The sequence below is a fragment of the Rhinolophus sinicus genome, chromosome 6, assembly GCF_057876585.1.
Source record: "Rhinolophus sinicus isolate RSI-liver-muscle chromosome 6, RSI-T2T, whole genome shotgun sequence".
NCBI classification, from domain to species: Eukaryota; Metazoa; Chordata; class Mammalia; order Chiroptera; family Rhinolophidae; genus Rhinolophus; species Rhinolophus sinicus.
In genome coordinates, this window is record NC_142506.1 from 32,327,573 (window position 1) to 32,350,083 (window position 22,511).

A 22,511-nucleotide genomic window follows, 5' to 3' on the forward strand; every position below is an offset into this window, starting at 1 on the left:
CAGAAAACTTTGACAAGGAGCCAGTTGGGAAGGAAGTCTCTGCAAGAGGTAATGAGGAACAATAGGGATAAAATAGGATTAAATTCTAGCCCTGTAGCTGCTGGTTTTAGTTCCGGCCCTTTAAGCCTCTAACCAATATGCTCTACCCTTGACTTCAAGACAGCTGAAATTATAAAGGCTCTGCTGAGCAGTCTTCCCTGACAGTCTTCTCTTAACCTCTTTTTTTTGGTGGTCTTTTATAGTACTTTCCATTTTTATTGTTAATTTTTCCTTATTTTATTCCTGTCTTATTTACCCTACTCTGGTGCTACTAAATGGAAATAACTACTACTAGATGGAAATAACTGTTGAACAAGTCCCCTAAACATGCATTCTTAGTTTTTTCCTTTCTATAGTTGTGCCTTTGCTCATAGCCTTTTTCTTTTCTAGAATGTTCTGTTCTCCACCCACATTTTGAAGTTTAACCTTTTTTTCATAATTCTGGTTTCCCCCTCTACCACGTTTCTACAAAGTTCCCTTATGGCTCCACTGTAGTCACTTCTTCCTTTGAGCTCTTGTAGCATTTAAGCTGTGTTTGTGCTATTTTGTGTTTTCCATCTTTTTATGTATTCTGTGAATATGGATAGTCTGCTTCTTTGAGTTTGGCAAGATGTTTTACAAATCAGTGTATATGGCATACCTTTAATAAATATTAATGATGATGGTCATTTTTCCCTATGGAAGTCTTGCAGAAAACAACTTGACTATAAACACAGGTTTTTCTGCTCTGAAAGACGTAAAACCTTATTAATACTTTAAATAGTTAATAATTTTAATTATCTGAATTTAAAACAAAAGAGTTATTTTTCTCCAGAATTCTCAAAGGCTAAAATGAAAGAATGTTTAAATTTTTTTTTTAATTTGACTGAAATAGAGAGTTATTTTAAAGTTCAGTGTTTATATTTGACTCAATGCAAAATCCTTTAGAAGATTTATATTTAAAATGCTTTTGTTAAAGGAAAATATTTTCATTTGTTCCTTATGTTAAATAGTAAATCCTTTACCAAAACAAAGACTTTTTTCTTGGGAAACACTGAAAACATTTGGGTCTCCTCTGGTTTGTAATCCTGTTAAATTTCATCCATGAATTAAAAGCTAATTATACACAGTTGGTGAACCCCACAAACAGACAATTCAATGTACAATAGAAGTTGAGTCATTAAGTTTACTTATTGGATCATTATGAAATGTTGAAAATACTTTATATTGGGATTAAAAGATAATTTTCTTTAGGAATTAACTAAATTTGATTGTCTATATATTTTTCTTTAGCCCATATGTTGTAAAGTACTATGGCAGTTACTTTAAGAACACAGACCTCTGGATTGTTATGGAGTACTGTGGAGCTGGCTCTGTCTCCGACATAATTAGATTACGAAACAAGACAGTAAGTATTTTTAAATTGTTTTGCTAATCTCATTTCTAAAGATTCATATTTAGAATCTGACTAGGTAGTATTTTGTTACAAAGAAAATATTAGTGTGAAAAAGGAAAAGATTTTATAGTATAAAGGGATCTAGTATGAGGTATGAGAACCAGCCACATATCTTGGGCAAATTTAGGTGTTGTATGATTGTTTAATTTATCTATTAGGATAATTTTTTAAATTATTGAGAAACTATCTTGGTACTTCTCTTCTTTATTTGGAATTATTGTGTGTTTTCTTTACTAATGTGATTTCAATAAATAATGCCTAGAATTTTATTTAAAGTTTGTAGTATTTATGGATGGCACTTCTTTATATGAAGTATTTTGTATTATAATCTATGGGTAGTAAACAGTTGAAGTTTTGTGTTTCTGAATTTTAAAAAGTAATTGAAAAACAATTTTTGTCTTTATTTTTCAAAATATTGTGAGGATATTTGAAATTAAAAATTTTTTGTGTGAATTCAGCTTAGCAAAAGGTGTTATTAATAATAGCTTTTTTTGTGGTTGCATTTTAACCCTAAGTAGAACAGCTATTTACAGAATTGTTTATTTTCGGCTAGCAATGCATCTAGTTTACTAGGATAATTTATAAGGAAACAGTGACCTTTTTATTTTTGAATGACTAAGAATAATAATCAGTAAAATAATTTGTAATTCTGTAGAACAGTAACTCAGTTACTATAAGACATTATTATATGTTGACAGACATGTTTCAGTAAAATATATTCAGAAAAATACTTAACGACTTGAGTCAATTTGTGGTTAACCAGAATCATTTTAAAGTTTGGTTGGGTAAGTAAGTTGTAAGTTTATCCTACTAATTTTTTTTTTCTGTTAGAGAAAATAAAGTAAATAGGATTTCTTTTAAAGGAAGTGAAACAGAAGTTTAAATAATCCCTATTTTGACAGATGGATTAAGTGATTTTTGACATTCTAATTATATATTTTAGAATTTCTGTGGTGCTTTTATGTAAATCAGATGATTCTTGAATGGCAGAACAATGCTTTAATTAAAAATAATTATACTCCAGTTAGAGGTATGTTTTAAAACCATTTTAGGGCTAAAGTCAGTGCATTTAGTATTTAAAATTACTAGGTAGTAAAGTGTGTGAAATGGAAAATCTATTTTCTTGATTTTAAATGTTAATGTTAACATTTTGGGTAGTTAGAAAGTATTTGATCCAAGTACTTTATTCGTTGTTGCCAATAATTACCAACTGTGAAGGTATACTGTAGTTCTATAAGGTAAATATGGATGGGAGCCTTATCCTGAGGAATATCCTTCACCAATTATGAAGGGAAAGAGTTTTACTTCATCTGCATTGTTTTTTAGCAGATAGAATCTACTGAACATGTTGGGGAGTCATACATTTGGAATAGTCTAATTGTTATTCTCACAGAACAGTGATCCTTGGGCCTGGGGTGGCATACTCGTATAAGAATCTAATTCCCAGATTCGAAAAAGAACCCAGAGCTGCATGAGAGATATCTCAGGAGCTGTAGGTATATTGTCTCTGGGTGTTGCCTTGATAATAGTTGCTGTTAAATCTCACTAATACTTGTATTCTGCTTTCCCTTCATTTATGTATTATCTAAAAGGAGTATCATGGTCATGAAGGTTAGCAATATAAGGATGTGTATCATCCCATTAAAAAAAAAAACCGCCTTCACATTGTAAATATTTGATCATTTTATAGGAATGTCACTGGAGTAATAATCTTGTCTGAATTTCAGAGGCATGGCTGTTACTGATTGGCTGGCTTTCAAAAATGTAACCAGTGAAACAGTTGTCCTTGATCTATTAAAATTCACTCTAGTAGCTATTGTTTTCATGGTCACAGAACAATCAGTCTTTTCCCAAGAGTGTGGGAACCTTTTTTTTTTTCTTTTTCTTTTTTAAGAGTTCATATGCTCTTTTGTTTTTTGTTATATGCTTTGTTGTTTCTTTGAATTCTATATACATTTTAAATAGCACAAGGCAGTCTTACTGTTTCATATTGTCAGTGTTTATGTTTACTTTTATGAGTATATAGTATTTGTGCTTTTTATTGCTCTTTATTATTTTCTGCATAAATTTCTCAGTTGCCTGAAGAACAGTGTCCGTTAATGTTTCCTTATGTGTGGGTGGGTATGATGGTAAGATTTCAGGGTTTTTTTAATATTAAAATATTGTTATTTCATTTCATTGTTGAACTATATACTTGCTGGGTAAAGAATTCTAGGTTGGCTGTTTCTTTAGATTTTGATTTGTTTTAAGAGGAGTGACTTTTGGAAAACCACCTAAGTAACCTACTTTTTGTAGAATTATATTTTTTATTGAAAGAAATCTCATTAGGGATGAAGTAGTCTTGATTTTTAATTATCAGTTGCTATCTGTTTTTGATCAACTGTTTCCTTGAAATTTAAAGTCACAGGAAAAAACAAGTCTGATTCAGTTATATATATATTTTAAAAACATTGGAGTTCAATCTTTTTAGTCTGAAGTATAATACTGTTTATATCTTACCTCCCTCCTATCACTACAATGTCATAACTTGTCACTTTTATTATTCACTTGAGACTCCAATTTCACAATAAGAACTGGCTCCTAGAATTAAAAATTGAATTCATATTTTAGTGTTTTTGTATATGATATTGCCTCATCCTCTTGAGCCCCACCTTTGAGTGTTCTTTCCACCCGAGTCTTTGCCTAGTGAATTTGCATCCGTGCTCAAATACCTAACATCTTCTTTGAAACTTTACCTACTTTCCCAGGTAGTTTCATATCTATTTGGTAATTGGTTGGTTAATTAATTAGGTAAGTCTTTACTGCATATTCACTCTTACATAAAGAAAGAGCCCAATAAATGTTAGCTGCTGTTATTATAATTTTTACTATTATTTTACATATTTTGAGTATTAGGTAGATTGGCATGTTTTTATATGTGTATTGGCTGTTTTATTTCCTTTTTGTGCCTATCTTTTGCCTTTTGTTGTTGGCATTTTTATTATCAGTTTGCAGGACTGCCTGACACTTTGCTAATAGTTACATGAGTTCTTCATGTTTTAAAAGTCATAAAACCAATTATTTGATTGTCAGCATAGATACTAAAGAAGCTTCCAAATATCTCTTTCAGAGATTTTATGCCCTGACCTGTACTTTTTCTTTGGGAAACGTCTAGGAAAAGACAAAGGCATAGAATTAAGTTTGGGGTTAATTAGGCATATTCCAGCTGTTGGAACGGAGGCTGAGTGGATACTGAGTCTATTTAAGTGCTGCTGCTTAACATGGGGCAGATCACAGAGTTGGCATAGGCGCTGATAATGATTGGTGATTGTGATAATTAATGGTAGTGGTGCTAGAGGTAGGATGAAGGTTAAACTCTCCTATGTTCCAGTGGGTGTAAAAGTTCTTCTGAGTTGCATTATGAGTAAAAATCACTCTTTAGTTAGTATTCATTGACTCTTTCAGTTTATAAGTATTGGGGCATCTGTAAATAGATATATGTGAGTTAAATTACTGATTTCTGGATGGTAGAAGAGGGTAAAGGGGGTCAAATATATGGTGATGGAAGGAGAACTGACTCTGTGTGGTGAGCACACAACGTGATAGACAGATGATGTAATACAGAATTGTACACTTGAACCCTGTGTAATTTTACTAACAATTGTCACCCCAATAAATATAGTAAAAAAAAGTTCCTGATTTCTGTGATCAGACTCACAAACACAGCTCAAGTCTTGGTATCCTGTATATTTAGTAACTGATTTTTATCACATTATGTTAAACCATCTTTTAAGTTTGGTGAAATCTCTGTGTAGATAACCCTGCTGTGGCATCCTGTACTTGGAAACCACATTTTGATAGTCAGCTTTCAGTGTTTAGGAGAAGAGTTGTTGCAGTTGCCTTCTCCTACTTTAAGGCACTCAAGGGTAGAAATTTTTATATATTCGTCTTGGAAATATTCCAAGTGCCTGGAACAGCAACTGGCGTCTAGCAAACCCTTGAAAAATGTTTGTTGAACGGAAACAGGTTTAATTCCTTAGCTGCTTATCCTGTAAATACAAAACAACCCTACCCATCTAGTCAGTGTTACATTTTTATAGGTAAGTTGTAATTTGCATGGTCACTATTTGGTATTAATAATGTAGGTTATTGAACAGATATAGTTAGATATCAAAGAAAAGCCATAAAGTGTGCTTACTAGCAACCTTGCATTAGTGCCCTGAGTTTTACGGAAGTTTTATGTGTATATACACACACACACACATATATATATGTATACACACATATACTTGAGACTCTAATATATATATGTGAATTTAAATGTTTGCATGTTTTTGTAAATATATGTCTTGATAGCTTTAATCATAGGCCTCCTTTGGCTGATGAAGGAGAAGCCTGTTTTTTGTTGTTGTTAATGGAAGTTAATGTAAGCATTATTATTTTTGAGTGTTTTTGAGTTTTCAAAGAACAAAAAGTCAGATTTGTGGAACTAAATAAATAAAATATTTACAAGAATAATTGTGAAGGTTTTCTTGTGAGGAAATAGTTAAAAAAATATCATTTAAAATAAATGCCATTAACATCTCTACACATTTATGCATTTCAAGTATTATATATTGCAAAGTAGAAATACACAACTCTGTGAAATGGAAGCTTTTTAAAGATTGATTATATTTTTGATTAGAGGCTTTCAGAATGATCTTTATATAATTGTAAAGTTATGCCTTGACATATGGAAGAAATAGAGTCTATGTCTTAGACGTTTATTATATACTTGGAAATGTTCTAAGAAAATGCCTAAGGTTATTTTCTCCAATTTTGGCCCGTTTATTGATTTGACCACTTATTTTAATTCAGTCTAGCACTGTGGGTTTTCGTTTGGGCTCTTCCACAAACTGGTTTTGTGATCTGGGCAAGTCAGTTAACTGACAAGGACTTCAGCTTCCTCATCTGCTAAATAATAAGTAACATTTGTACAGTGCTTTACATTTTACTTACATTTTGGTTGAATGGAAAGGTTCAAAACACAGTTACTGATCCAGCGTTCTGCACTAGAGGTGCAAACAACGCTAACAAATGTTGCTGTTGTTGCATTGTTTACACACTAGTTGAGGTACCATAATATGTATGTACAAAGCTAAATTCCATTCTGTAAAGTTCTTTAGGAGCAGAATAGGCAAAGCACTTAGCATGCAAGTTCAGCGAGAGCTTCATAGGAGAGAGATCCCTTTAGCAGATTCTTGGAAGAGGAGGTGTCATCTATCATTAGAATGCAAGTTCCACAATGTGAGGATTTTGTTTACCTTGTTCACTGTTTTATCTCTGCTCCTAGGACGACACCTGGCATATAGGATGCTCAGTAAATACTTGTTACATGAATAAATGAATGAAGGAACAAGTGAATGAATTGAGTCAGAGAAGAGAGAGCAAAGGACATCTTGAAAGAGGAAACAATGATATGCTACAATTATATTTCCATCTGTAAAAGTCCAATGTCATATTCCTAGGTCACCTGATGGAGAATGTTCCTAGCATCTGGTTTGAATGGATTTACTTTTCTCACACTTAACCATTGTTCAAAACCATTGCCACGTTTTAATTTGTTGGACCTATATATGTTGGGTTCACGATGTTGTTATATAATTTTTTGTTTTTCCTGGAGGTTTTCTTTTTTTTTTTCATGTTGAGAGAAGCAATATATGCCATTTTTATCATTTTGCTAATGTCTTCTAGCTTCTTACTCATTTTATCTGTTTCCTGGAATTTGAGTGATTCTTCTTTGAGAAGATATTCTTTGGAGCTTCCCGATTTCTTGTTGTAATGTGAACTCATTGCTTTTTAGGTCCGCTGTACAGCTGTATCCTTGGAATTTCTTTTCACTGGCCTCCTGGGTTAGTGTCACTATTTTCTTGTATATTTCCTATTTCCTTGTTTTTCACCCTTGTTTTGTATTCTTCCTAAACCATCTTCTTCATGATATAAGCGTAAGAAAGAGGTCAACTATTTGAGTCCTTGCATATCTGAAAATGTCTTTCTTTTGCTTTCACACTTGGTTGATAATCTGTAGAATTTTACATTGAAAATAAGTTTCTCTCAGAGTTTTGAGTTTTCCTCCATTATCCTCTAGCATCTAGTGTTGCTAGTGTTATATCTAATGTTTATCAGAGTCTTATTTGTTTGTAGGTTTTCTTTCCCCCTTCTGCAACTTTTTAGACTTTTCTCTTTATCCTGAGTTTTCTGATGTTGCAAATGGAAAAAAAATGTTTCACAAGGATGTGCTTAGGTGTGAGTCCTTTTTATTAGTTGTGCTCAGTACTCAGTAGTTCATTTCACGTAAACACTTGTATTTCTCTTCAGCTTTGGAAACCGTTCTTTGATAATCAGTTTCCCCCTTTTTTCTTGATTGGATGGTTAATCTCCTAAATTTTATTCTTTTTTATTTTTCCCAGATTCATATTCTCTTTCCCTGTGTGTCTTTTTAAGTTTTTTGAGGGTAGGGTGGGGATGGTTTCTTCTATTTTTTCTGATTCTTCTAACTGAACTATTTTTTTTTGAACTATTAATTTTAGCAGTTATATTTGAATATACAAGAAGTCTTTCACTTTTGATTATTCCTTTTTCATAACATCTTGATGCTGAAACATGGATACAAAAGCGTTCCTAATCACTCGAAGAATAATAAATTTTTGACAAACTTATTTTCTGTTTCCTGAATCATCTCTATTTTCTCTGGGGTTATCGGTTCACTCTACTTATTTTAGTCTTGACCATGGCAGAGCTGACCAGTGGGAGGGCTGACTTGCTCTCACTGGAAGCATTGGGACAATGCCTTTTGACTGGCAGGAATAATGTTACGATGAATGGGCTAGGAACTTGATTTTAGGCGAAAGGGCTCCCAGAGGCAGTTGGTTCAGTTTCTTGAGAGAGGAGCCACTCCAATCCTCCTGCCTTTGTTGTTTTTGGCCTGGGGATAAATGCCGGAATGCATGTAAACTGTACGTACAGGGTTGGGGGTAGAGGCAGAGTAGGGATGAGGAGCCAACTCTTGTTCCATTTTCTTCTTTTCAGCTCTCTTTGAAAACGCTAACCACCTTTTCCATCCTCGCACTCCTGTCCTCCCTCCCTTGTGGTTCTACTTGGAGCCCCTCTGGCGTTTACTTGGTAATCACGCCTTTTGTTGCAGACCCCTTCTTTGCCTGCTGGTGGCTATGACTCTCCATAAAAATGCTGCCAAGGGTATTATTACACTCTCTTGTGTTCATCTTTTCATTACTAATTTATTTTGTTTAAAAAAAATTCTCTATAAGTTTAATGGGGTTTCAGGAGGAAGAGAGACAGATAACAAATTAACTACAAATTCAAGTTGGTTTTTGAACCTGAATTGATGATATTTACTCCCCGCTCCCCTTACCTTATTTGTACTACATATATGTTCACATTATTAGGAGTATAAATTAATACAACTACTTTCAGGAGTAAGTTGATGGTCTCTTTAAAGTTATATATGAATGCGCCCTAGCTAGGATCCGTCGAGTGGTTCTCCTCTATCTGTAGCTTAGAGAAGTCCTGGCACAATTGTACAGTGAGGCATACACAAGAATGTTGTCACAACAGAAAATTAGAAGGCAATTTAAATGTTGATCAGCACTAGACCCTGACTAGAGGATTGCTGTTATTCTTTCAGTCTTCATAATTTTTAAGCTCTTTGGTGGAGGCAGACTCAGACTAGTATTCTGGTTGAAACCTTTTAGAGTACTCAGTGCCCCAGCTGTACAGGTGAGACTGACATTAAACTACCAAATAAATTTTGTGTCTTAAAGCTTACATAAACATTCAGTTTGGTACTTAGGAGACATTTTTAGCATCTGCCTTTATCAAGATGAGATATATTTCTGTGATACTGGCCGTGATGAGGTGAAGGAATACAAAATTTTCCAGGTAAGAAACTGAATCATAGAGTGGTAAAGCAAATTAGAGGGAAAGAAAAGGGTTAAAATTATAGCTAACTGCTGGAATTGCACTGTGGTAGTTAAGAGCACAGACTCTGGAGCCAGACTGTCTGGGTTTGAATCCTGGCTCTCCTACATACTAGCTGTGTGAACTTGGGCAAGTTTCTTCTTAACTTCTCTGTGACGCATTTTCTTCAGTGGGATAAGAAGACTGCCCGACTTCATTGAGTTCTGAGGACTACATATAAGTATAGGAACAGCACCTAGCACAGAAAAAGCCCGGTGTGTATTTGCTGTTCATATTGTTGTCATCATTCTATCATCTCACTTAACATAATTGGAAGTGTCTTTGCATTGTGAACATTGTCTATCAGATGGTTTGAGTGGAGTAATACAAAGGACTACGGAACCAAGGACAGAATCCTAGCATTTACTACTGGTACTTTGAATTATCTTTGTTAATGAAAGAGGTGTGCACGCAATAAGATAGAGCTTACATTTTTAGGTACAGTGAGAGTTTCTTTAATAGTTTCAGGCTATTCAAAATATACTCATACTAGGATATTTTATCTTAGTGCCCTTAGAATTAATGCCTTGTACACCATAGCCTTTTTAATAAATGCTTGATTTGTTGTAATTTAAAAATATGTGTTCTGCCTTGATGTTAATTATGTACTACTTCAAATAGATTTTGTTTCTTGGTGAAGGCATACCAATTTTTTATTGATTTAAGATTTATTTAGAACTTCAAAGTTTGATATTATTTCATTGTTAATAATAGACGTCTTTTTGATATGTGTGGATTTCTATTCCATAAAGTGCTTTTTGGGGTTTACATTTGCCTCTGTGTTATTGGACTAATTCATGTTTGACTTTCCTAATCACTTTGTTGCATGTTCCCCCTTTGTGTAATAGATACTAGTTCATACAGGATTTACAGCTCCATATATATTGAGTGCTTTTTTGTTGTCTTCTGATCTCTTTTTCAGGAATCTTTTCATGTGGGAAAGGATTTTAAAATGTCTGCCCACTGACCATTTTCACAGTAGAGTATCAGTTCTCTTTCTCTTCAGATCAAGGGATTATAAGCAGCATGTATATATGTATATTTACATATGGTGTAAGTAGTGAAAGCTTTCATTTTGAATCACTAGTTGTGGGACTTTGTGATAGATTATTAATCTTTTTTTTTTTTTTGCCAGACATCTGCAATCCAGATTTCATGAAAGACAACCTCTCTCTGCCCTTTTGTATATAATAATGGCTAAACTATTCTAGTTATGTTTCCTAATGTATGTACTTTGTATTGAGCAGATTTGTGTTTTTCTGGAAGAATCCCATAAATTTTTTATTGTTTAAAACCGTGGCTATTTTATACTCTCAAGCCTCCTTTTTTAGGTGGGATGAGATAGAGTGGTGAGCGGTAGGAGGGAGTTATTGAGTTGCCCTGCTGTTTTTCCCAGTGTTTTTCTAATGTTGAGTACCTGAGAGCCCCATTAAATGTATGTATTCGTTTTCCCAAGAGAGAAGGAGTAAGAGCGGGAGAAATTTTGGTTGTAAAGAAATTGGAATCTGAGGCTTGATGAATGTTCAGATAAAGTCTTACATATAAGCTTAAGTATTACTTTTGAGATTTAGGTATTTCAGAGCTTGCTACTTAACTCCTCAAGTTTCTCTTAAATCATTGATTTTTAGCAAGGGGTTTTGGTCACCTTTGTTTGTATGTCATAAAAACTAATGGAAACTGAAACATTTGAGGAGTTCTGTAAAATAAATCTAAATGCAATATTAATAATTTGGAATAAATATTTATTAGCTGGGGGAGGTAGTCCTAGGAAAATGAGGGCAAACAGGAGACTTTAATAAAGTCTACATGCTTCTTTTAAAAGACTTCCCCTGCCTCCAATTAGTGTACTCCTTTTGTTTGGGGGCAGAAAACAGCAATCAGCTTCAGAGATCTCACACTGTTAAATATCTGGAATAACTTCTAGCATTTCTAGAGTTGGTTAGTGGTTTGTACTTTATACAAACCTCTTTTTCAGGAACTTTCCCACTTTTTGGTATCAACTTCAAGTTTATTGCATCACTTTCAACTCTTGATTTTAAGTTACAGATAACCCACCCTAAACTGGCTTAACCCAAAAAGAGGATTTATTTGCTCACATACCAAAAATCGTTGCAGAACTAGTATCATGCATGGCTTGATTCAGGGTGAATTACTTGCATTCATCTTGCTCTGATGCCTCTGTATTGCTTCCACTCTCCCAGACTCTTGTTTTATAGTTACAAGATGGCTGCCAGCAGCTACCTGGGTTATACTTTTCTAGTTGAAATCCAGCAGTCTTGTACCTCACTGCTTCTGAATGGGTCACATGCCTTTCTCTGAGCAAATTGGTGTGTCCATTGGGCTGTGATGTGGAAATTGCCTTAGATCTAGGTCATATAGCTAACCTGGAGCTAGGATGGAGGTGACTGCTAGAAATACATGGTCTGAGGATACAGTGATTTCCTAAAGGGAAATTAGAATATGTTAGCAGGAGAAGGGTGAATGGGTGTTATAATGGCAAAAAATAAAAAATAACAGCTATTTCTATATATTTACTAAACCTCAAATCAAAAGAAAACAAAATATATTAGGAATAGATCACATTAAACAAATCTCTAATGTTACTCTCCCAAAATAAATGTTAAATGTTTGAAGAGGTATCTGGTGACATTGGGAGTCAAAACTGTTGAGTCCTCAATCCTTTCTTTTTTCTATTACAGTAAGGGACAATAATGTTGATGTTTCTCAAGGAACCTGTTTCTGTTATGTAAGCAGTAAATATTGGCTGTAAGAATTCTCCTGGAAAGTCTGCTCATCTGGATTAAAGACCCATGGTTGCTTTCCACCAGGGAGGCCTCATCCTGGCATAAGCTCTGGTGTCCGTGGCCCCTTCTCTTACAAGTATTTTCTCACCCTGAGTAGGAAGTACTGTTCAGTGCTGTACTAGAACCTTAGGAGAATGAGTCCTTTTGTGTGGAAAGTAATTCTTGCTCCTTATTTGGTGTCTCCCACAGAGTGAGACTGAGTTCTAAGTATATTTCACACACGCCGCTTAAGGTTCCAAGCCACAGCATTAGCAGGACCATGCACCATAGGATCAATCTCTTAGAATTTTTCATAGCAATCGTGTGCCACATCTTAATCTCTGATTAAATACATCATCCACACCACACTCCATTACATCTTTTCTAAACCTTTTGATTGGATTATAAACACTTTTCTCTATGATTTTTCCACATTACAACCTAGTCTCTCCAATAGACTTTCTCTTCTGCCTTAACTAAGTAAATTAAGCTTACAGAGGTATTTCCTTGGCTTCCCCTGTTGGTAAGCTGCCCAGGCTTCACCTTAGTTGCTATTCTTCTTGGCATTTCTCCCAGTTCTATTTCCCTTTCGTCAGTCAGGCCCACCTTCATACACTTTATTTTTGTTTTGTACATTCTTCTCCTGGCAGACTGCCCGTCACTGCCAGATCTATGGTGAGCCCTGCCTCCCTGTCAGAAGCCTGATCCTTTGCACACCATGACAATGGTTATTGGGAGCGATTTGGTTTTAGTGGAAAGACTTGTGGATGTGGAACCAGAAGACCAAGCACCAGTCGTGGGTTGTTAACTTACTAGCATTGTGACTCTGGATACGCTGTGTAATTCCTCTGAACTTTAGATGCCTCATCCTGAAATGGACCTAATATGTATTAGTTGCCTTACCTACCTCATTGTTTTCTTGTGAGGAGCACAGATAATGAGTATCAGAACATTTTGTAATATGTAAAGTTCAATATAAATGTAAATTGCTGTTTTATTACTATTAAAGCAAAAACTTTAAAAAATGGTATTTAGTTTTTAATTACTAGTGATTTAAGAATTTTATGATATTTGTTGAAATAGTGGATGTTCTCTAGTATTAGAAAAACATTAAAAGTTCATTTTGTCTTATCTAGTAAAGTCCTGTTTAATCTTAGGAAATCAAGAAATGCGTGTAATTTGATTTTCTAGCTCCTTAGCTAGAAATAATTTAGCTCCTTAGGTGTGGCAGATCTCTAATTTTAATAATTTTAGATGGAAGTCATTTAAATTGTTTCACACAATTCTCTATACATTTGCCCAGATGTATGAATCTCTTCCCCTTTTAATTATATAAATTAAGGGGGGAAAAAAGCAACATGAGCGCATTGTAAAAATTCCAAATGGTGGAGAAGAGGAACTTTGTGTCTCCTCACTCATTTCTCAATTTTACTTCCTTGAGGCAGTGTCAGTTAACAGTTTCTTGTGGGTTCTTTCAGCACATACGCGGTGTGATCAAACAATACGGTGAATGTTTAAATAAAAAAATTTTATTACAGTAAAAGACACATTGCCATTAATCCCTTTCATAATGTCGCCCCTCCACCCCCCACTTTGAACACTCTTATCCCATCGTTCTTGCCACTTTCTGAAGCAGTTCTGGAAGTCCTCTTTTGTGAGTGCCTCTAGTTGGGCTATTGTGGCTGCCTCGATGTCCTGAATCATTTTGACTCTGGGGGTTGGAAGTCACATGGTGCTAGATCCGGTGAATAAGGTGGATGAGGACACACCGTAATGTTTTTATTTGACAGAAATTGCCAAATAAAATTACCAGAAGCGATGTGTGACACGGAACGTTGTCATGCTGGAGGATGATTTCCAGCATCTTTCTCTCAACCGTAGCTCACACCCAACTGACTGCATCGAATAGTTTGAAACTTGTCACACACTGTTCTAAGGTTTGATGTACTGCTTCCCATATTGAAGATCTCTGCCTTTCTGTTGGATGACACTCGGCAGAAGCATTCACTGTATTTGTTGATCATACCAAAAAGGCCCTATGTCACACGTCGCTTCTGGTATGGCAATTTCTGTCAAATGAAAATATTATGGTGTGTCCTCATCCTCTTTATTCACCGGATCTGGCACTGTGCAACCTATGGCTCTTCTCCAAAGTCAAAATATCAGAAGATGTTCACCATGGAAGATGAACATTTTGAATCGATTCCTGACCTCAAGGCAGTCACGACAATGCAACTAAAGACACTCATGAAAGAGGACTTCAAAACTGTTTCAGAAAGTGGCAAAAACAATGGGATGAGTGTGTTCGAAATGAGGGGGAGTATTTTTGAGGGAGATTAATGGCAATGTGTCTTTTACTGTAATACGTTTTTTTAAAGATTTTATTGGGGAAGGGGAACAGGACTTTATTGGGGGACAGTGTGTACTTCCAGGACTTCCCCCCTACCCCCTGTCCCAAGTCAAGTTGTTGTCCTTTCAGTCTTAGTTGTGGAGGGCGCAACTCAGCTCCAGGTCCAGTTGCCATTTTCTAGTTGCAGGGGGCACAGCCCACCATCCCTTGCGGGACTCGAGGAATTGAACCAGCAACCTTGTGGTTGAGAGGCTGTGCTCCAACCAACTGAGCCATCCGGGAGGCAGCTCAGCTCAAGGTGTTGTGTTCAATCTTAGTTGCAAGGGGCAGAGCCCACCATCCCTTGCGGGACTCGAGGAGCTGAACTGGCAACCTTGTGGTTGAGAGCCCACTGGCCCATGTGGGAATCGAACCGGCAGCCTTCGGAGTTAGGAGCATGGAGCTCTAACGGCCTGAGCCACCGGGCCGGCCCTCACCTTATGTTTTAATTATACTTTTTATGTATGCATATCTTGTTTTACACAGGGATTCGTACTGTATGTGGTGGTCTGTACCTTGCCTTTTTTTTTTTTTAACTTGTGACATATCTTACATATCTTCCCATACCAGTACATATAGGTCTGTGAGTAGCAGACCTATATGTAGCAGAATGTATTTTTTTCAGTACTTTGGATAAAATGAGTTCTAACTTTTGAGTTTTTTTTTTTTTTTTAGTAATTAAAGCTGCAGAAAACTTTTGTACATATATATTGGCATACTTGTGTTGTTATGGCCATTGGATACCTTCTGGGTTAGAAAGCATGTTCATTTCTTTCTTTCTTTTTTAGTTGACTGGTACTTTGTAAGCCATATGTGATTTTTTTTTTTTTTTTTTAGTGCTGGGGTAATTTCAGTTAGAATTACGAAAGAAATAATGGATTTTATTTTCGGTGCCTTCCTACTTCACTGCATGCTCTGATTCTTCTTCATCTTCCCTAATTTTGTCTAATTTGCTAAAGTTGTTCATTATTATTAATTCCACCACAGAAATCTCCATTGAGATTTTAGGAATAGTTACATACCTTTAACTACTACTACAGCTAGCTGCTGCTGCTATAAATGATTTTATTATTATATTGTCCATGCTTGCCTTCCTACTTCTACTTTCTGGCTGAGAGTCTACTAGTAGTCAGAATTGTCCTTCTAAAAGTTCAGATATGATCATGTTATCATCTTTCTACTTAAAAATTTGTAGGTGTATAAAGCAGAGTTTGGCCCTAACCTGCTTTCACATTTTACACTATTTTCCCATACACATTACATTCAAACACAAAGAATCATCCACTAGTACTGGACTTCATATATTGTTATGCCCATTGCCTTTACATATTCCTACTATTTTCTTCTATCTTTGATCACCTGACAAACTCTGTTCATTCTTCAAAAGTCAGCTCAAAAGTCACCTCCTCTGTGAAGGCTTCTTAGAGTAGGGAGAATCATGTGGTGAGATCATCAAGGCTGGCAGGAACTGTATCATTCAAGGCCTTGAGGGTTAAATTAGATGGTTTGGATTTTATTTTAAGAGTACCAGTTCTGATGCATAATCAACTTTAGGAAATGATGTCCTGGAGTGTTCCTGGAGCTAATGCTGTTGTTGCAGGCATCACTTAGTATTGTAATTTTTTGTTTCTGTGCCCTTCCCTTCCCACTAAATTCGGAGTACCTTGAAGGCAAGGGCAGTGTAACACGCTCTCAGTAAATTCTTGTTAGTGCTGACCTTCTACGGTTGTGTTTGGGTATTTAATGATACCTGTAATGTGGCTGGTATAGTAAAAACTTAAAAAATGTAAGCTGTTGTTGATGTTATTATCATCACTGATAGGTAAATCCGGACTTGGGGAATATAGGGTGATTTCTTGAAATAAGGGAGATCTAATCCAAGCCTTGAAAGACTGTAAGGATTACAGCAGTGAATTTTGCTCAAATGGTTTTTAAGACTTAATGAAAAGTCACTGTGAAAGTTGAAACTTAAAATTTTATAATAAAATATCTATAGTTATCTGTTATGTGTCACAATTTTTTCCTTATAGGTACTAAATATAGAATTAACGCATTACTTTATATGCAAAAATAATTACATTAATGGTAAGTTTAGCTAAGATTGTTAAAGATTCATTTTTAGAAAGTAAAAATTTTAAATTTTGTATAAATTTACAAAACCTCACTTAATTTGTTTTTACTGGCATAAAAACATTAGGGCAGTATCTGTCTTTTAAAATTGTGCATGTGCCCTTGAGACAAGTTGGTGGGCACATTTTTATCAAAACCATATACATAGTGACATATTAACTGTATCATATTATTATACTAATCATAAAACTCTAGAAACAAAAGTAACCAGAGGACTAAAGCGTATCAAAACCATCTTTTTGTTTTTGTACAATGAGATTCTTTTTAAATTTGCTAGTGAATTCATACCAGTATTGAAACCAGATGTAGACTTCCGTCTTCTAATGTATTAGCTCAGCTATAAAAGCCTCATTTTTATCCCTGATTACTGAGTGTTTCATTCTTGGTTTATTATCTCTCTCCCACCTTCCTTTTTTTTTTTTAAGACTATAAAATGTGATTCAAATGATTTTAAAATGACATTGCCCTATTTGTATAGTGACAGAAATAAAATAAAACCTGTAATGTATTAAAGGTAACCTAATTAAATCCACAAATGAAGTACTCAGTTGGTAAAACTTCATTGGAAAGGATTCTTGACAAAATTAAAAGAAGTGTTAGCTGTGGCTTGAGAATGGGTCTAAGGGTTTTTCATCTTAGAACTGAAATCTTACATTACCTCCTTCTGTGTAAAGCCTACCCTTCTGTGTTTTTTTTTTTTTTTAATCTAAATGTTTTCAATATAAACTTAACCATTTTGAAATGGTTGGATATGTGTCAGTATGAAGTGAGAAAAATCTGAACTATAGAAATGAAAAAGATACTACTTTAAATTTTATATAGTATTGGGTATAAATAGTTCTCTCTGTTGCCAAATAGAAATGACCACTTTTGGTAACTGGCTGTGTTTATATGTAAATGAATTAAAACATTTAAAGGTTGTTTGTAAACAAAACTCTATTTAGGAAAATATCAAATAACTAAAGAAACCTTCTTTCCCTCCTTCCCTCCCTCCCTCCTTTCTTTTCTTCCTTTAAAACAAAAAAGTTTTTATGTGTAAAGGCTAGGAAATAAGCATCTAGATCAAGGCCAATTGTACAGTATTCAACACAAGTTCCTGTGTCCTTCCTTTCTTATTCTTCTCCATTAGTGACACAAAATACTTGTAGAGTGGCTTAAATGTTGATACAGATATTGCTCTTGTCCAGAGTTCATTTGATATGATACCATTGATATCTCAAAGAGACCAGGTAAACATTTACTCCTCCAAATTTGCTAAATTTACCTGCATTTTGGCACTTACAAGGCTGAAATGTGGCCCATTACTTTTTACCATTTTTCTTATTTTAAGGAAAATGGGCCTTACTTAATTTCTGAGTGCCTTTTCATAACTATTCTATTTGTGTTCTTCAGTTAATTATTTGAATTACTCTATTGGTAATCTTTCCTTTTTCTGGACAGTGAACTACTTTTGTTATTCAAAGCCTAATTTTAATGCCACTTCCTCTTTCCTTCCCTAATTAATTGCTCTCAGCTGTAGTTTCATTTCACTTTGAAACTGCTTTTTATAATACTCTACTAGAGACTTAAAAAAAATTTATTGTAGAACAGGTGCTCAATGAATTTTATTTCAGTGAATGAATTATCTAGGGCTTTTTGGAAAATAATTCTGCATTCTTAAATCACTTTTACACATGGTGTATACTCTCACTGTCTGCCACACACATGCTGTTCCAGTCAGCAGCATCGTGACCCACGGGATAATTTTATAATTGATACCTCATTGTTTTAATTGCTTTTCTTTGATAATTAGTGCAGTTTAATATTTTCCATATATGATACAGCTCTATTTTCAGTTTTGTGAATTGTGTGTTCATATCTTTGCCTATTTACTTATTGGGGTTTTATTACTTTTCTGAGGATTTATGTGAGCTCTTTATATTCTAAATTCTATACATTAAATATCTTATATTTTCTGTGAATATTTTTCTAAGTTTTCTAAGCTTATAGTTTTTATGTAGAAAAAGCTAAGAAATTATCATAATTCTTTGTGTTCTTTTTATTAGAAACTATTCTTCCTGCCTCCTGATTTGATACTTTGATTTCTTCTATTTTAATTTAAATACTTTAAAATGTTTAAATCATTGACCTACATGTTTGTGTTAGTGGGATTAAGCATCTGTGTTCAATAAAATACACTTAAAGCCACCTGTAATGTCCTCTATTAAGGTAACTTTTCAGACCAAGTGAGTCTGCTTACTTGCAGGGTTCATTAACAGGTATATTCGTTCTGTTTGGCTGGCACACAGTTTAAAATCATGTAAATTTGAATGCTGAGATGCATAGGCACTGTCTGATATTAAGTTTTACTGCTTGTTTATGGCTGGTATCCATTCTTACTGTTATTAACCAGTGGTAGCTATTCAGGTTGATTGGTATAATGGCTGGTGACTACTCTGATTAAATATTGCCCTTTACTGATTGTCAAATACTTTGAATATCACCCTCGGAACAAGCCTTGCAACTCCCTGTTTTCTTATATCAAGACCAATTCATACATTTATGTTTGTGACATTGGTCAGATAGAAGTATAGACTGTAAAGCCAGAAGACATGCGGGCTTTGCCACTTAATAGTTGTATGACATTTGACAAACCACTTAATTTCTCTGAATTTGTTTCCTCATCTATGTAAAGGGATGATAATGTGTTTCTGTTATTTAATTGGGTTGTGAGAGTCACATAAATACTCTTTATAATTGTAAAGTAATATAAAAACTTAAGACATTATATCTCTGTTATAGAAAATATTTTTTGTTTGTTGTTTAAATGATTTTATTAAGGGAAAGAAACCTTTCATTTCATCATTGAAGTTAAAAGGCTTTTAAAGTGCAGATACCACATTTGAGGCTTGATATTCAAATGGATTGTTAAAATAATACTATAGCACAAATAATTTTAAAGTAAGACATATCCATGTATTAGTACGAATTGTCATCTGGCCAAATAATTTCCCAGATAATCCACCAAAAGAAAATGGTTTATTCAGGAAAAGAAAAGAAACAGAACCACTGGAGTGCAAGCACACTGGCGACAGAACTAACCTCTGGCTGCCCACATGGAAAAAGGGGCGGACCCAAACACGGCTCTTCCCTTTATTGCATCCCTCCCCCTGGTGGTTACCATAGAGTTCAACAGGAAGTCAATACTAGAGAGTTAACAAGGGGCCCAGCTCCACTCATAGTACTTCCAGCTCTATGGTTAAACGTCTTAAGATATCAGTGTACTTTCAACAGAATGATTGGATATTGCATCATTTTTTATTAGGGCAGGATATGAAGTGACCCCCTGAAGTTAGGGGAGGGGTTTATTACAAAGAGAAGAACATAAAGAGGGACTTTACAAACTTCACTCATTTGCTTCAGGTATGTATGCCCTCTCCACCTTTAATTATTCAGGGTCAAATATAGCCTCTGCCCTCAAGTATTGTAAGCTTCAAATAGGACTGGGCCTGACATGCAGGGTGTCATGTGGGGGTCTCAGCTCACGTTCCCCACATAAGAACTACAGGACATGGTGAGGCCAAAAAGGAACAACAACAGAACCACAGGTAGGGGAGTCATACCATTATATTTTCGCTGGCAACGGGGTTGGAGACACAGGGAGCAAACATCTGCCAGTACCCCAACAAGGGGTTTTCCTGTACCCCAGTCTCTCTGGTGGCTGGGTGAGACGCAGGAAGTAGGATCCACATGATCCGCAATCCTCCGTCCACTTCTCTGCCTGCCAACCAACAAACCAGTGCAGCCATGGCAGTTATATCTGGCTAATTGGCTAACTGGTTACAGCTGATGGCCAACCAGTCACAGCTGATGGCCATCTACTACCCGAGCCAGCACCTTTCCACGTGAGGTCTAGAACCTGGAAACTGCTCTCTGGGACTCTGTCCCCACAGGGCCTGTCAGTTTCCTCACCACTGTATACCCAGCACCTTCAACAGAATCTGTATGAGAGATCCAGTGAGGTAGGTATTTGTTGAAAGAATAAAAAAATGGATGTCATGTGGGAGACGCTGCTTGCTTCGCCACTTATCGTGTGGGGAAGCCTGTGGGGCCTCTAGTCCCATTCCCCACGTAAGAACTCAGGATATGGCTAGGCCAAAAAGGAACACCCACGGAGCCATAGGTAGGGGAGTTGTACCACTATATAGTCTCACTGGTGGCACTATAGTCTCACTGGAGGCTGGAGTCACATGACCTGCAACCGGCCCTGCTTCTCTGCCTGCAAACCTACCGACTCACTCCCTCGACTCGAATCCCGACTCTCTCCCCAACCAGCGCAGCCAGGGCAGTTATATCTGGCTAATTGGCTAACTGGTAACAGCTGATGGTCAATTAGCCACAGCTGACAGCCATCTATTACCTGAGTCAGCACCTTTCCACGTGAGGCCGAGAGCTGGAAACTGCTCTCTGGGGCTCTGTCCCCACACTCCACCCCTACAGGGTCTCGCCTCAAAATTTACGTGACAAGCATCTTCTGCGAGTGCCATATTTGCCTACAGGCACCTACGGACGGAAAGAAACAGTAGTCTTAGGAACCAACAATGGCAAATCCCTTCCACCTGGGAGGATACATGCTAGCTTTTTGTCCTCGGAAAGGAGGGTCACTGCCACTGGCACCTTTCCCGGTTTGTGGTACCAGACCTTTATGGCATTGTTTGGCATTCCTTGCATAGTTTCAACATGTAACAGAACAGGAGACCCCATAATAGGCCATATGAGAGCACATAAGTTCCCCACAAAAATCATCCTGGTATTGGGACCTCCGTATACTACAGTCACTTGTGGCCACTCAGCCACCACCCCTGGCGTCACTTGCAAATCATGAGTCAAACCGGCCCCCCATGGGTCTATCAGACCCAACCACTGACAGTGGGGGCTTTTGACCTGCCAGGGCCAAGTCCATTGCTGCCGTTCCCTTGTTTTCAAGCATGTGGATGCTGGCAGCAAAATGTTTCCATTCCTGCCGTAGCCTGGCTTTAACAGAGCCTCACTTGTGGTAACTTGTAATTGAATGGGAGTGGCCGTTCCATGTAGCAGAGCTTCTACTGGTGCAGGCCCTCCCTTCCGTGGTCTCTCATTCAGGATTCTCAAGACGTCCCATAGACGCGAGGCCCAGTCATGCATCGTGGGAGGGTGTTTTGACACCCGGAGGCCTTGCTTCAGAAGGCTGTTGTCGCGTTCAATCATGCCAGCTGCTAGTGGGTTATACAGGGTATGAAACAACCATTGTACATCCATCCTGGCACCCCAGCGCTGCACTTCTTGCCCTGTAAAATGGGTACCCGTCACTTTCAATAACTTGGGGGCGCCTATAGAGGGCGCACAGCTGTGTAAGAGTGACCACTGTATGCCGCTGATCCGCAGCCGGACACGGCCAAGCAAACATCAACCCCGTAACAGTGTCCACTGCTGTGAACACATACATAACATTGTGGGCCTTAGGCAAAGGTCCAGTGTAATCCACTTGCCAGCTAGTGAGGGGCACCCTCGCGTAATCTGCTGTGTCACCCAGGGGAGCCTCCGCCTTTGGGGTCTGTCCTGGGCACAGACAGCACAGTCATAGCAGGCATCTCCTATCTCCTGCCATTTCAAAGGCAGGCCCCAGCGTCTGCTCACCTGCCACATGGTTCAGCTTCCAGCGTGCTGCAATTTCCTATGCAGCCAATGGGCCACATCAGTGACCGGAGCCCGTTCTAACCAT

The 22,511-nt window shown here is 36.6% G+C and overlaps 1 protein-coding gene across 1 annotated transcript in view; it reads left to right on the forward strand.

Moving 5' to 3' along the window:
• STK3 (serine/threonine kinase 3) overlaps positions 1 to 22,511 on the forward strand; it is a 301,757-nt gene that overhangs the window by 54,014 nt on the left and 225,232 nt on the right. Inside the window, exon 4 of the mRNA XM_019757652.3 lies at positions 1,312 to 1,426. Within this exon, the coding sequence (XP_019613211.1) occupies positions 1,312 to 1,426 (115 nt within the window). The remainder of the gene's footprint in view (positions 1 to 1,311; positions 1,427 to 22,511) is intronic.